The sequence below is a fragment of the Nematostella vectensis genome, chromosome 7 (genome assembly GCF_932526225.1).
Source record: "Nematostella vectensis chromosome 7, jaNemVect1.1, whole genome shotgun sequence".
Lineage (NCBI taxonomy): Eukaryota > Metazoa > Cnidaria > Anthozoa > Actiniaria > Edwardsiidae > Nematostella > Nematostella vectensis.
Window position 1 is genome coordinate 5,671,008 of NC_064040.1, and position 15,600 is coordinate 5,686,607.

Below are 15,600 nucleotides of genomic sequence, written 5' to 3' on the forward strand. Positions count from 1 at the left end.
AAATAGAATTACGTGTCATTTGGCTGGTTCTATGGGCTCTGTGTGAGATCACCTCTAGGAGAACGGTGCTATTTGTTTTGGGTATGAGTGCATTAAACAATTACCAAGGCGTTTCCACTAACGATAGGCAAACCACATAAACCATATAGACGTTCTCGTGTGTGTGAAGGGCCGTAAAAGGGGGGGGGAGGAGGTAGGAGACTGAGGGTTCGTGGCCCCTTCTTCCTTCCCCACCCTAATTATTTTCAAAAATTATTTACACCCTCTATAACAATTTTACTTTTCATATCCATGGGTCATTAGCAAAAAAATATAACAATACGCCTTTGTGCGCTTGTACTAGCAATGCAAGTGCGTAGCCATAGAGTTTGGCTGACGTGGACATCATAGGCGAAAGGTTTAAGATTGGGTATTTCTTTCAAACAAGAAAATCGCTCCCTTCCGCTCATCGCGCGCCTAACAGGGAAATATAAAAAATAACTTCATCAAGTGTCATAGTGTTGTCATTTTTCTTCAGTTGTATTTACATGTATGTTTTGTGAAATAACAAAAGCAGTGACATCAGGTGATTAAAGATACAAAGACACCAACTATCTACCACTCGTCTACCGCGAATCACGAACAACCTAAGTAGGATAGTTAGCGGCAAGTCACATCGTCTATAACACTTAGGAATATTTCAATGTGCAAATAGAGGTTTCGATGGCCAATCAAAGCGCGAGCTTTCTTTCCCATTCCTAAATACCCTGATAACGTTTTCCTATTATTTTAGTAGATACCAGATTTAAGAAATAAGAAATCTTGATCGTTTTTTCCCAAAGCCAACTTTACTTGTCATGTTGTCATGTCTTTTTTATATATATTTGTAATCATTTGATTTATGTTTTTATGCCGTCTTAAAACATACCTTTGAATTCAGACTGTACACTGAATAATATAACGATGCACTTCTGACGGTTCTCGTCTTGCTCTTCGATGTCTCCTTGATTTGGTAGTTGACGAATATTCGTACACATGGGTAATAATAAGATGGCTTGGCGCTATCCCTTTCACGCGATCGACTACCTGATCGACATCTTATCTTAGCGGGCTCCTTGGTAAACGAACTATACGCCGTAGTACAAATTGTACTTTTATAAACATCTCTCTGCTCTGCTGGCACTATTACCCCAAAGTAAAGCGCAACTACGAGAAACAACACACAGAAGGTGCAGGCAAAAATGATGCTAGCCACCTTAATTTGGAGGCGCTCGCATGGCTGATTCATCGTGTGGTAAAAATCCAAGCCAGAATTTTATGCTTTAACACCGTAGACAGACATAGAATAGAGAACTTATAGAGGGACGGGCTTATACGTAGTAGAGGCGTCTAGTGACGTCACTTCCTATTCGCGACGTGAAAGCCCAGTACCCGTTTATAAAGGGGTCCAGTAGATATAAAGAGTTTTGAATGAAATGACGATTGCCCATCGAGACTCTGAGAGGAAATGGGCATCACTTATTTCCAGACTGATGATGAACTCGCGGCTGGTGTGAAATGAGTTAATGGAGAAAAAAGTCCTACTTGAGTCGTGTTTTCAATGAACTTCAGGGGCGTTTGGATCGTGTGATACCGAGTCGGGGCTACGTCACACATAGACGAGTTACGTCATGAGAGACGAGTTACGTCATATATAGACGGGTCACTTCATAACAGAGGCGTGTCACGTCATACAAAGACGTTTTACGACATACAAAGACGGTACACGTCAACCAAATACGGGTCACATCATAACAGAGACGGATCACGTCATAACAGATGCGGGTCACGTCATGCAAAAACAGGTCATGTCATAGAGAGACGTGTCACGTCATACAAAGACAGTTCACGTCTAACACAGACGGGTCACGTCGGGTCACGTGATAACAGATACGGGTCACGTCATGCAAAGACAGGTCATGTCATAGAGAGACGTGTCACGTCATACAAAGACAGTTCACGTCTAACAGAGACGGGTCACGTCATGCAAAGACGGGTCACGTCATAACAGAGACGGGTCACGTCAAAACTGAGACGGGTAATGTCATAACAGAGACATGTTACGACATACAAAGACAGGTCACGTCATAACAGAGACGGGTCACGTCATACCAGAAACGGATCACTTCCTAACAGAGAAGGGTTACGTCTTACAGGGACGTGTTACGTCATACAGGGACGTGTTGCGTCATACAGGGACGTGTTGCGCCATACAGGGACGTGTTGCGTCATACAGGGACGTGTTGCGTCATACAGGGACGTGTTGCGCCATACAGGGACGTGTTGCGTCATACAGGAACGTGTTGCGTCATACAGGGACGTGTTGCGTCATACAGGGACGTGTTGCGTCGTACAGGGACGTGTTACGAGAGACGGGTCACGTCACAAAAAAATGGATTACGTCATACGGAGACAGGTTAGGTCTTATAGAGACGGGCAACGTCATACTGTACAGAGACAAGTAACACACATGCGTTTGTATCTGAACAAGGCACAACTTTAAGATATGTAACATCATTGGCATACATCTTTTGGTATCTAACGGATACTTTTTACCCGGAATCTTCGAATGTCAGCAAATATCTACTTACTTCGGTATTTTCAGCAAAGGATCGTATAAGAATTGGGTGACAAAAATATTAAATATATACATCCTTTTTCGTATCTTCTGTAGACCCTAATATTTCGTGCATTGCTTCCAACTATCATCTTGTTAACCGCCGAGTTCTAGTTCAGTCACTCCTTGATAACAGTTGATTCCTGGTTCTCCTCTTTGATGACACTTGAATTCTGGTGCTCGCTTCTAGCCATTGACTCCTCAACAAACTGTAGCTTTTTTAAGCGATGACTGTGGCGACTATTAGCGGGTCTGTCCATGGGGTCTATATCAAAGGGCGGGGCGACAGCCACACGGTTATGCCGGGCGATGGTTGACGTCAGGTAGGCGAGGAACTTCCATCTGTACAGAAAAAACGCGTTGAGTAGAATTGTGGGTACAAAGAACAGGATAAGACTGACGATGAACACGGCCATCACGTGAATGTCACGTGTGTTGCGCTCAGAGACCACGAGGGTGGGATTGTTGAGGTCGTCCGTATAGCACGTGTAGTTACTTCCAACGCGACCTTTAGCAAGCTTGAAGAGGAGCGCTGGAACTTTGGTCATCGTGGCATTGCCTGTGCATGCCTTACCGAATGGGTAGTACGAACACTGGAAAAGAAAAGAGAAGTAATGATGAATGCGAAAAAAAACTTGTGTGGAGAGCCAGTCTACTTTTCAGACGATCTCCAGGTGCCTCGTGGGCGTTTAAAGAAAGCGCCGGCATGATGGGCAATGGGGTCACTGAAAGAAAGTTCCTTACGGGAAAGGAAAGAATGATTCATGCCAGTCTCATAGTGAGTCTGTTGTACGTTCTTGTAGAAGGTGCAGTTTCCGCAGTATTTCATTAGACCCTTTCAAAATCCCAGCTATTCACATTAAATTGATGGGAGAAGGCGGAATTGCCATTGAGAAGGATGTCACAGTTTAATTAAATATGAACTTATTTTCATTCATGACTCTTGTGGGCTCGTTTTTCAGCTATTCTCTATGAGCCCGCAATCCGGCCCCAAATAAAGCCTAGAAACGACCGGAAATAGAGCATTTGACTCGTGAAGTAAACATAATCGCAACCGTCGTTCGAAATCATGCGTTGATGCTCAAAGGTTTGACGTGAATGCTTTTCGGAGTTTTTCATAACTAACCCTAATCAGTTAGGATCATAACTAAAATTGGATGCATTTTGTTAATAAAAAAATTATCCAATCACAGCAGAGTACCCACCCCCTCCCCCTTGGTATTTGTATGCCAAGCTATCACTTGAAACAAAATGGCGGCGCGAAGGGAAGTACGATTATACAGCCTAACCGTTTCTTTTAAGCCGTTTGACACCCCGAAAATAATATGCCACATTTAATATCTAAAAACACGCCCTTTTAGTTCACTAAACGCTGAGCACAGACCCGGGAAGCACCGTCGACTCGATGCTAATGCGCTGTAATAAGCTAAGTACAGCAACTAAAACACTAGTGCAAAAGTTTTACTTGATACACAATTAAATAGAGAACTTCTAACTTTGCTCCTCTGTTTTTCTGTCAAAATCACGGGGTATTTAAGTTATTTTAAACTGTTCTTCAAGGCAGTTACTTCATACCAGGGGTCTACTATAAAGCCGGAGATTATACATAGATTTTACTTAATTTTCTCAATAGTTTCACGTGTGATCAAAATACAACGGCGTACAGTGAATGTATCAAACAATAAAAGTACTTATAAAAAAATAATAAGCGAGAGAGAGAGGTGGCTTAAACTTGAACAACCTATTCTGGGTGCAAAATCACCCCCATTCCCACCCCTGGATCTGTCTCTGTATGGGTGTGTTCATTAGAAATACGGCATAAACAGCCTCGTACCCAGACGCCGCGCGATGCATGACGGTCAGGATGCGGTTTCGGGGTCGGAATTCGCTTGAGGTCTCCAGAACTCAGGAAATATCTTGCAAGTTTTTCAAATATCTTGCAAGCTGCGTTTTTATGACAGTTTTTTTACTTTTTTGTGCACAAGTCCAAGGGCCTACCTACACACTTTTTAACCAATATTTTGACCAAAAGGGAAAAAAGCATTTCAAAAATACTTTAATTATTATTTAAGGTGTTCCTTTTCTCCCCATAATGACAAGAAAAACGTTATTCCATTTAGTCCGCGCACCACCCGATTTCACGATTTGATGATATTAGCTGATAATATTAGCACTTTGGGGCTTGTTGAAGATTTTAAATCTTAAAAGATTCGAAAATGGCTCGAAGCAAAAAGCCTTCATGACGAACGAGGCCGCCATCACGGCCATGCCGTCGTCCTTTCTATCAAAATCAGATCGCCCTTAAGGAAATATGGTGATATAATCGTCTTGTTTTCGCGCTCGGAGAGATATCTAAATGAATGTGAAATACCTACGTGGCAAGCACTACACATGTAAAAAAGGCGCAACGGTTTTTTGGCACTAAAAGTCAAAGATGTTATCAGTTTTATAGTGGGTTTTAAAGTTTGGTTTCGTATTGTGAGTATCTATAAAAAAACTAGATTATGTAAAACCCATGAGCGTCAAATAAAGTTTTTATTTCGCATTTTTTTTTAGAAAAACAGATAAACGTATGCAGTATGGTATGCACTTAGAACGTCTAATTTTCAGTTCAGGCTGGGCCGTTCTTATTTTTGGAACATTTTAAGGCCGAACATACGATGTTCTTACATTGTAGTGTATGTGAGAATACAATGCCCAATGAATTACACTAATGATCAATAGCAATAATAAGATTCTGTTACTATGAGCACAATTTGATCCTGCATTTTAGAACGCATCAGGACTAAAAAAGAACTTTTTTCTGCTATCTGAGCCTCAGTATGTTCTTAGCATGTTCTTAAAATTTGGTGAAATCTCAGGCTGGACGTTCTTCTCAGGCTGGAAGGTTCTTATGAAAAATGTAGTAGATTAGTAGCAAAGCCATCAAATCGTGCTGTCTAGGTCGCGTTGCGGTTACAAATTACTCCAGCAAAAATTGACAACAGAATAATTTAGCAGTCGGATTCTCATTGAGCATAAAGAACGCACGAACTCTTACAAATATTTGACAATTACTCCCAGACTCCAAAACGCATTAGAACTAAACAATCATGACACCGTAATCCACTTAGCGTTTATTGAAGACGGTAGAATTGACTAAGTGATTTTTTTCAAACGAATGGCTAAAGATTTTAGTCATTTCTTTGAAAAGGCAAAGCCTAATTTTTACTGAAAAACCGCGATTATATTTTAAACCTTTTGATTCTTCAGTCAGTTTTACCGTATTTGTTTGTTATGCAAAGGTTTAAAGGAGTAGAGTTCAGTAGTAATGCCTACCTTGTCGGTAAAGGTTTTCCCTCGCATGTCACGATAGAGCTGAAAATTTTTCGTTTCGCTGCCAGTGGAGCTTATATTTACCATTATCTCTACACAAGGGTAAACATCGGAGCATGTTAAACCGTCATCGCTGCAAGGGCACGATACTTCTCCCGTTACTTTACTGCTTAATACGAAACACTTAGTCTCCACGAAGCCATTGTCCACAGTCGAGGGAATCACATCAAATACGGCCCATACGCCGAAAATCCCTGCCCCAATAGACGTAACAAGCAGTGCACCCACTACTAAGGGGATTATAGGGTGGCGAGAATGGATTTCCATGCCGTTAACACCACAGCGACTTAGCTTTAAGCATTTTTTCGAGAGCGGAGGATGTACTGAGACAAGCGCTCGCTTTGTCGTGTGTACTGAAGTCTGCCCTATGACACAAAAGCTCGAACAACATGGGAACATGATACCCGGGCTCTTATTGGGTCACAGATGATGTTTTTAGATATTCCTTTTTAAAACATGTGCATCGCAAATATTTTGTTAAAAACTGAATAACTGATTAATAGAAAAAAATATATGTGCTTATAGCTTTCTCTTTTCGCAAAAACTCGCGAATGTTTTGATAAATGTCAATCAAAACCCACGAGAGCCTATTGCCTTTGCGAAATGTGTCGTCACGTACCGCGCTTTGTCTAGTACTGTTGCCATGGTGACCATGCATTCCATAGTCTTATGTGAAAAGACAAGTGCTTCACCTTGTCGAACATGTCGGGAGAGGAATTCGTTGCTTTTTTATTGCTCTCCTTTTACATCGCTGATGGGTAATGATTACATAAAACAGGCCTAGCATGTGCAATCGTTCAACCCAGTTGAGTTGACCCTAGAAGGCAAAAGAAATGTAGTAGAGGCACCTTGTAATGTGGTTGTACTTTATTGTAGCCTATTCAGCGCGAATCTTTATTGCAAAAGACGATAAAGAAATAAAGACGCATTCCATTATAATTTTTTTTCAATTAAGGTTGCACCCGACAAGCAACGTATTGTAACCCTCGGTGGTTCATGAGTAACGTATAAATGGCTGAATCCGGGTCTCTGAGAGGCGTGCAAATGTTTACTTACACAAGAATGCTAAAGCTTTCTAATCCCGTATTTGCTTTTATCTTCGCTTATGTTTCTATTTATTAGATACCCTTGAAGCATTGCGGGCAACGACAGATGGATTCTTCGAGTGTAAATAGGTGTACATGCCGAGCACCATGGGAGGGGTGGGGATGGGGTCTTGTTCCTCCTACTCCCTCAAAGCCTTATCCCGTCTGCTGTTGTTGTATTTGCTGTTGTCGTTGTTATTGCTTTTTTTTTTAGCTTTACCGCCTGAGTTGAATTACAGGCTCATACACCGGTTTGAGCTACTAAGGGAAAGTTAATTTATTATCCCAAGGGGGGAGGCATGAGGATACTAGGGGGGGGAGGGGGGGGGGCTCGAGACATGTTCGAGGTCTGAAGGGGGGCGTCGAAAGTGTATGGATTTTAGAAAGGGGGGTCACTAATTTCTTTGGGAGTTGTCTCTTCTATATAATTTGACCAACTGTAAAATCAGACCTCTTGGTTCAAGTCAAGGTTTGGGAACAGTTATTTGGCATGCACAATCCTGGAGTCCAGGATACATATTAAAGCCAAGTTTTATCTATGCAATGCAAACCTGTATACACCCTATATACCTGAGCACTGGTCTTAAAGAGCAGTCTGTCAAGTTTAAGACTGGCCTTAGTCAAATAATAACTGTACTAACTAGAGATACTGGCACGCTTGACTGGTTTCTGACTAATAAACCTAAATTCTTCCATCCTCCGTGCCAGCTATCCAAAATTGGCAACAGTGATCATTTTGCCGTTTTAGTTAAGCCAGCCATGGAGATAATGAGTCCTAGAGCAGTTAAGAAGACAATCTGGAGGAGAGACATGCGCGAAAGTGCTATGTGTGCTTTCGGGAGGTGGATCACTGGCTTCGACTGGGGATGTGTGACCAACTTAACTTGTACCGAGGATAAGCTCAATGAGCTTTACAAAATCTTAACCTCTGCCATTGACTCTTACTTACCCTTACAGAGACTAAAGGTGTGTTGTACAAGCAAACCCTGGGTTACGCCTAAGATCACAGCACTTATTTCAAAGAGACAGAAAGCCTTGTCACATCATGGAAAGGACTCCAGAGAGTATAAGGAAATGAGAAACAGGGTACAAAGGGAGTGTGTGTCAGCTAAGGAGAAGTTTTATAAGAACAAGGTTGTAGCATTAAAGGACTCAAACGTATCTAAATGGTGGGGAAGTGTCAAAAGTCTGGGAGGGCTCACTGACACGTATGAGTGGTGGCATCAGTTAATTGATAGTGACACTCCTACCCTTGAGGCCCTTTGTGGGAAGTTCAATGAGTTCCTCTACTCATTGACTGCTAACTTTGCACCACTAGAGGTACCTGTGGAACCAATACCATTCCCTGTGCCTGATGACCTTCTCATAACTCCTAGACTTGTTTATCAAGCTTTGAATAACATCCAAATCAAGAAATCCCCTGGTCCAGATCCTGTGCCAAATAGAATATGGAAGGAATTCGCGTTTGAACTGTCACCGGTTGTCTGCGACCTGTATAACTCTTCGCTGAGAGAGGGATGCGTACCAGATCAGCTGAAGGAATCAATCATCCGCCCTATCCCTAAGTGTTCTCCACCCAAGAAACCACAGGATGACTTAAGGCCCATAACGTTAACATCTCAGCTCGCCAAGGTCCTTGAAGGATTCACCCTACAGTCTCTATTTAAGCAAGTAATTGATAAGTTGGACTCTAGGCAGTTTTCTTTGAAAGGAAAATCCACCACTCAAGCATTAATTTATTGTTTGCATACAATACTTGAGTCTTTAGACAGAGGCGAGAATTATATTCGTATATTTTTTGCCGATTTTTCGAAAGGTTATGACTTAGTAGACCACAATGTATTGGTGCAAGAGCTTGACCTTCTGGCCGTAGATGCCCATCTTAAGCAATGGGTGAGTGCATTTCTTACTGCTAGACCTCAAAGAGTCATGATCAATGGGGTTTTGTCTGAGTATGTACGTCCCCATGGGGGTATCCCTCAGGGCACTAAAATCGCGCCTCTCTTATTTGCCGTCTTAGTAAACAGATTAGTAGATAACTGGCCGTATAGGGTAAAATATGTTGATGATACCACTATTTATGAGGTTGTACCAAGATGCTCGCCTAGTTACCTTCCTTTTATCGCTAATGAAATCTGTGGGTTTGCAACACAACGCGGCATGCGATTAAATCCTAGCAAGTGTAGGGAGCTAGTAATTAATTTCCTAAAATATCAACCATCTCCCACATGTGCACTCAATTTAATGGGCTCAACTATCAAAAGGGTTACCTGCTACAAGTTTCTTGGAGTTTTCATTAGTCATGACCTGTCTTGGAAGAATCATGTAGAACACGTGTTCAGTAAGGCAAATAAGCGCCTGTACGCGTTAAGACTTCTCAAAAAGGCTGGCTTATCAGTACATGATTTGTGTACTATTTATTGCGCGCTCATAAGGTCTGTACTCGAGTATGCGTCGCCGGTGTGGGCTGCTCTACCGGAATACCTATCTGAGCACCTGGAGTCTATACAGAAAAGAGCTTTAAAAATCATTCTAAGGCACGAATATACGAGCTATAGTAGTGCCCTTGCCTCAACGTCTCTCCAATTTTTGTCTGAGAGAAGGGATGAAGCATGTCGGAAATTTATGGCAAGAGCTAAAACTGTTGAACCCTTAAAATCTGTGGTTAATAACATGACAACTGTCCAACATGGATATAATTTGAGATCAGGAAATGAGAAAATAATAGGACCGCAAGCTAAAACTTGTAGGTTTAGAGATTTTGTGACTGTGCGCTATTGTTAGTTTCTGTGTGACGACCTCTCACTTGTAATTCAGCCATGATAGCTGCAATGGTGTAGAAATAAACATATATTATTATTATTATTATTACCTTTTTTCATGTTTTCCGATATATGTTATTTATAGTGCTTATGTTCCATATTTAAAATTATTAAAAAAACCTTCTAGTGCTATCAGTGCTCATTTTTCGTCATCAACATCCTCTCGCTAATATCTGATTTGATGTCTTCCTCTCTCTCTTTCTTTCCTTTCTCGTACTTCGCTTTTCTCGCAAGGAGAAGAATGAAAAGCGTTTTGCTTCTTCTGCATCATATATAACATCAACCTTTATAAGGTCGACAACCTGGATTTAGTCGCGTCTTAGAAATTGAGTGCCTTCACTATATCTGAATTAATGTTTTCAGCGAATTCTTTCCCTTTCACTTTCTGGCCAGCTTGCAGCTAATCTCTTGCTTATGTTTCTTTGACCTTGTCGTTTGCGTTCCTTCCTTTGCTTCTTCTGTCTTCGGTTTTCTGGAGGGGAGGGGGGGGGCACCGAAAATATGGGGAAGCATGGGGCGTGGAAAGTTTTGTTCCTTCTGAAGGGGGGGACTATTTTTATCTTTTACTTTTATAAAAATCATCACGTTCCCCCCCCCCCCCCCCCGGGATAATAATTGAACTTTCCATAAGCGCATAATGAAGACATTGCTTGGAACACCTATCGGTCGTAATTTGGTGACATAGGAGCTGTGGGCCGCGTGCGAAGACCCAAAGAGGGAGCGCAAGCTCGAGCAGAATAATATCAAGCAGCAATGTTTTTTTGCGCTTGCTGTTCCTAGAACGGGAACTCGAGTCCTTGAGAACAGAAGGCAATAGGTATGGACAGCATTGTGAATATTTAAGACAAAATAAATAGCATTTAGTCACTTTCGTGCGGAAATAAGAGCGCGAAGCTTTCCAATAATGGTGCGTAGTCACTGTAAAAAATGTATGTAAAAATCAATTTATTCCCGTACTCATGAATTTGTGTCAAATATCGTAAAACAATTTTATCCCGGTTTTCGAAGGCTTCCCCTTGGCGGTAATATATAGGTAACCTCAGGTGTTTAAATTAATACAAACACGAAGGCGCGGTGTTCTTTCTTGACTGGGCTCGTAACGGTAATGGCCGCCATATTGGAATTTCTCTCCATTTGAAAAATGGGGGCGGGGCTCGGGCCTTTTTAACCGCGCCTTCGTTTTTTTTTTTTTGAGATCACAAATCAATATGCCACTACCAACATACGAAAACGCGAAAAAACAGAGACGCGACACGGATAAGCAAAATGATAGAAACAAACAGGAAGAAAGCTTTGCTAGCAGGGTGCCACGTAGTGTAACCATTCATTAAAATGTCTAAAATAGTGTAAGAAATATAAATATAGCTTTCTAATAAGTGGATACAATAAAATTGCCAATTTAGGTGAGGGCTTTGATGACTGTTAAAAGATCTTCACATCTCATGTAAGCAACAAGTCCTCCAGAGTTACTCCATTTCTTACCAGGCTTGTAGTTTTCCTGGTCCGGCTTACTATAACAAATCTGTAATTCCCTTAGCTTATCTTCAATATTTGAGGCACCCTCTTTGACTAAACCACTCTTTAGGGCCTGCCCTAAATTCACCACCCCTCCCCCCATAGCCCTGATTATAGCATGCGCAGCACAGGTATCCCACTTGAATGAAGTCGCCCTGCTAAGGACATAGGCATCAACTGTACTGTCAATCACTTTGAGTAGTTTGTAGCCAACAGTTGACATTGTAAGACACGATATTCCGTCTTCCTTTAGCTTCCTTATAACATCTTCTGTTTCACTTGCACTATTGGTTACTGTGAGTGTTCTTCTATCATCCATGTTATTATTTTCCCTGTTAATGTTTTTAATTGATGTTCTGTTGCACCCAGGGAGTGAATACCCCCAAGTTTTACCACCAGTCCATGTCTGTGTTGTCTCATTGTACTTGATAAATGGTTGGTTGATTACTCCAGCTATCGGTTGCCCAGTGATTTCATCATAAACACCAATAAGAACACAAACACAGGGGAGTCCTTGAGCCAAAAGGCCATTTGTGAAGACTCCATGGGATCCACTCATATACTGGGCAGTTCCATCTGTGTAAGAAATAAATAATTGGCTTTAATGGAATTGACCTTTTCATGCGATCTCTTGAAAAGACGGGCTATCACAATGGCATTACCAGCTGAACAATGATTAGGTGATGTGCCAACCATGTGACTGACCGGTAGCCTGCTAGCCGGCACTCATTGTGGGTTATTCAATATTGGGAACCCTGTGTGCGCACGAAGGCTGAGGTGCGCTGGACACAGGGTTCCCAATATTTGAAAATAAAACATTTCCGAATAACCCACAATGAGAACCAGCTAGCAGGCTAGACTGACCAGCCGCTACATGAGTCAAGTGGCAGTTGGAAAGCACTCCAATTGGAAAGGGTCAGCGTATTTTTAAATAACCCCAAACCCAAAAACCCAAATTGTGTTGCTTTAACTCATACCTGTTAATTGAAATCTCAAGGTTTGAGAATTTTTTTGGGGGAGGGGTGGGGTATATTCATTTTGGGGGGAGGGGTGGGAATAACAGCAGGCATTTGCAGTATAGAAAGCTCTCGCTAACAAATCCACTTATAGATCTATCGAGGGTGTTAGAGAAATTGCACTACACAAGAGAATTATTGTTTTAAAAAATTTAATAGGAAATAGGCAAAATGACGATTTTCTTTAGAATAAGTTTTCGCTAAAAAGCGGGAGATTTGGTGCCCAACACAGGAGAGCGAGAGAAGGGTCAAAATTCTTGAGACTAATGCAGGAAAGTTGACAGGCATGTCAAATGCAAGCAACGCTAGAGTGGTTTTTATCAAACCTGTGAAATACTATTTAGTTTATTTAGTAATAGTACACTGTAATGTCTTTGTTCTTTTTTGTTCTGGCTTGAATGTTAAACTTTAACAATTACATTTTGTTGCACAGGATTTTAAAAACCACTCTAACAGGGGCCAGAGATATAAAACATATGGTTTAAGGTGAATTTGTGGATATCAGCTCCCATACATTTCTTCTAAATTTAAAGTCAGGGGGTGCACATCAAACCCCTTGATTCTGTCACTACTTATCCCTCCCATTTCAAAATCCAAGATATATAACCACAGGCCTGTATGTAATTTAGCGCATATCCCCAACTTACAGACTATGTTTCTTTATTGAAGAAAATGTTCATTTTATTCATTATATATCTACCTATAGCTTGATCCCTAGAGCACGTCTGAAATCCTAGGGGTTGTTTAAGGGGGGCACTAGGCTAGGGGGGGGGCACAAAAAAAATTTGTATTAAACACATTGACCCCTCAACCGGCCTGTACCGGCTTTGGGAAGTACCCTTAACCCAAAAAATTCATAAATGCAAAATAAACACAACAAGATGAAGATACTCAGGCATCAGTCTAAGGGATATTTAAATGGTCTTGCAGATATGCATCCAACCAAGGTGTTGGCATCTACTCTTAAGCCAAATAATAGCACAGGTTCTTTGACAAATCTCAAATCGAACAAGGAAAGAAAAGCAGAATCACCCCTCTCAATAAAACGCTTAAAATACCACACAAGGGAGAGAGATCAGCAAACACAGCTCAAGACACAAATAGATACCTTTATTCTGATCCTCCAGGTACATTTCCTTGGCCTCAAAACACAATGTCCATTCCTTGAAGGATTGTACAACCACGAAAATGTCTTTAGGTATTGCAAAGCATTCTGGGAGATCCTGGGGAAAATTCACGAGGGGAGGGCCAGTCAACACTCCTCTCCCCAAAGTCAGATGGTTTTTTATAAGTCTTTTCACCCCGAACCCAAACAAATCAATTCCAGGTCATACAGACCCAGAATGGCAGTGTAAACAATTTTGGAATCAATTTGGTTTCAGAAAAGACACCATTTAGGAGAGCTGTGGTGATTCATTAGAAAATTATTTTCTCATCCGGGCAAAGCCAAACAAGAAAAAATCATCATGAATCCACCTTTGCTTGCAAATATCCATAAGCAAGGCACTCAATTATGCCCCAAAAGACTTCATGATGTCCTGAGACACTCTCCTAATATGCTCATAGCTGTATTTTTGATGAAAAATACAAGCAACCATCAACTTGTGCTGGCTTCAGCACAACGACGAGGGATTAAAAGTGGGGACCGCAAAGCACTGTTGGAAAGCTTGGATACCGCTGACTAGGTGCAGCTGTGTTTGACTTTGACGGGCAGTATAAAACTCAGAATAGGGGGGGAGGTATCTGTTTTCAGTCTGTTTTTTGTAAATTCAGCTCCAAAAAAGCCAGGAGTCAATGGGTTAATGAACAGTCCCGTAATGTCACAGGATCGTCCCCTCCCCCCTATATTTCAATGCTCTCTTTATGAGCCTAAGCAACACCCACTAATAGCTCCTTTTCTGATTGTGTGTGTGGTCATTTTCTTACCAATTGGATCAATCCAAATTCCAATGTTTCCCAGATCAAGAGTTCCATCAGTTGATTGCACTGACAACATATCATCATCATGACTTGTATCATTGTGAATGATGTCGGCGAGTGTATGGGTGGCAGCTTCATGTCCAGGCAGCACTTGGCCTAAATGTTCAGCTGTCGCCCTGGGTGTGTCTTGTATTGCTATGGTAATAGTGTGTCCATCCTTGAGGGTGAATTTATTAGATTCTTCACCATGAATGTGCCCTTTAAGATGTGGAAACTGATGAGAAATCAAAAGTTAAAATAAACATAAATGCTGTATAAAGAGTATTATAGAAGCCAATACCAAAGTTGCTATGCCACAAAATATCTATAGATCCATTCTGATGTATCCATACCCTGGACATTTTTTAAAGAAAAGCATTGATGATATCATCACAATCAAACTGAGTCCAGATTTTCTTTGTTTATTCTTTTTCCGAGTTGGCCCTTGACCACCCCCTCCGCTTCCGAAGTTTTCTCGACCGTGCATACGTTGAACTGTTCGTGTGCACTAAAAATTAGGCTTTAAAAAAACTTAGGCTTAACCTTTCTTTTCCCTCTTATGCGTCAAAGGATTAAGAAAATTGTTTTGAATTAGGGCAAGTAAGAAGGCTTATGCAAATAGATAGATCTTTTCAAAGAGGCTGATAAAACGTCTTTATCGAGAATTTCATGGAAGGTTAAATACCCGATTCCGGTAATAAATTAACTCGGGTAGTCGAAAAATACGGACCTCGACATGTATATGTGCATCATGCATATAATTTTCCATCTAACCGTGATATAAATGTACAATGATATTCAATATTTGAAAAATATATATATTAATTATTTACCTCTTGAATAACATCGCGTTTAACAACTTCTTGTACGATAACATCGGCCAAGGTTTTGAAATCCGCTACAAACCGTTCGTTCTTCTCTTTGCCCGTTTTTTCTTCAACCAGTAAAGAAAAAAGTTCCTTCTGCGTGATCCAAGCCCGAGCTATACTCGCAGACTTCTCACTTGTGCGAAGAAGAACTCGTATGAGATTATCCATCATAGCTTAAAGGTCAAATTCTGGAACTACTCCGTCGCTTCGAAGACCTCCTTCTGTTTACATTTGTGCGCAAAGCATTTTGGGTATCCCATGAGATAATTTTGACTACAGAATAACACACATTTTCCCTTCCAAAACTCAAAAATTGTTCCATGC

The 15,600-nt window shown here is 41.2% G+C and overlaps 2 protein-coding genes across 2 annotated transcripts; both read right to left on the bottom strand.

Moving 5' to 3' along the window:
- Positions 1 to 2,493: 2,493 nt before the first annotated feature.
- On the bottom strand, positions 2,494 to 6,411 carry LOC116614455. The gene is made up of 2 exons (XM_048730531.1): positions 5,954 to 6,411; positions 2,494 to 3,228 (listed from the first exon to the last, which is right to left on the bottom strand). Exons 1-2 carry the CDS (start codon positions 6,407 to 6,409, stop codon positions 2,755 to 2,757), a joined length of 930 nt encoding a protein of 309 aa, XP_048586488.1. The 5' UTR covers positions 6,410 to 6,411; the 3' UTR covers positions 2,494 to 2,754.
- A 4,436-nt stretch (positions 6,412 to 10,847) lies between these two features.
- On the bottom strand, positions 10,848 to 15,594 carry LOC5507017 (inositol polyphosphate 1-phosphatase). The gene is made up of 3 exons (XM_001627615.3): positions 15,241 to 15,594; positions 14,375 to 14,642; positions 10,848 to 12,008 (listed from the first exon to the last, which is right to left on the bottom strand). The coding sequence occupies exons 1-3, from the start codon at positions 15,445 to 15,447 to the stop codon at positions 11,317 to 11,319; spliced, it is 1,167 nt and encodes a 388-aa protein (XP_001627665.2). The 5' UTR covers positions 15,448 to 15,594; the 3' UTR covers positions 10,848 to 11,316.
- Between the last annotated feature and the right edge of the window lie 6 nt (positions 15,595 to 15,600).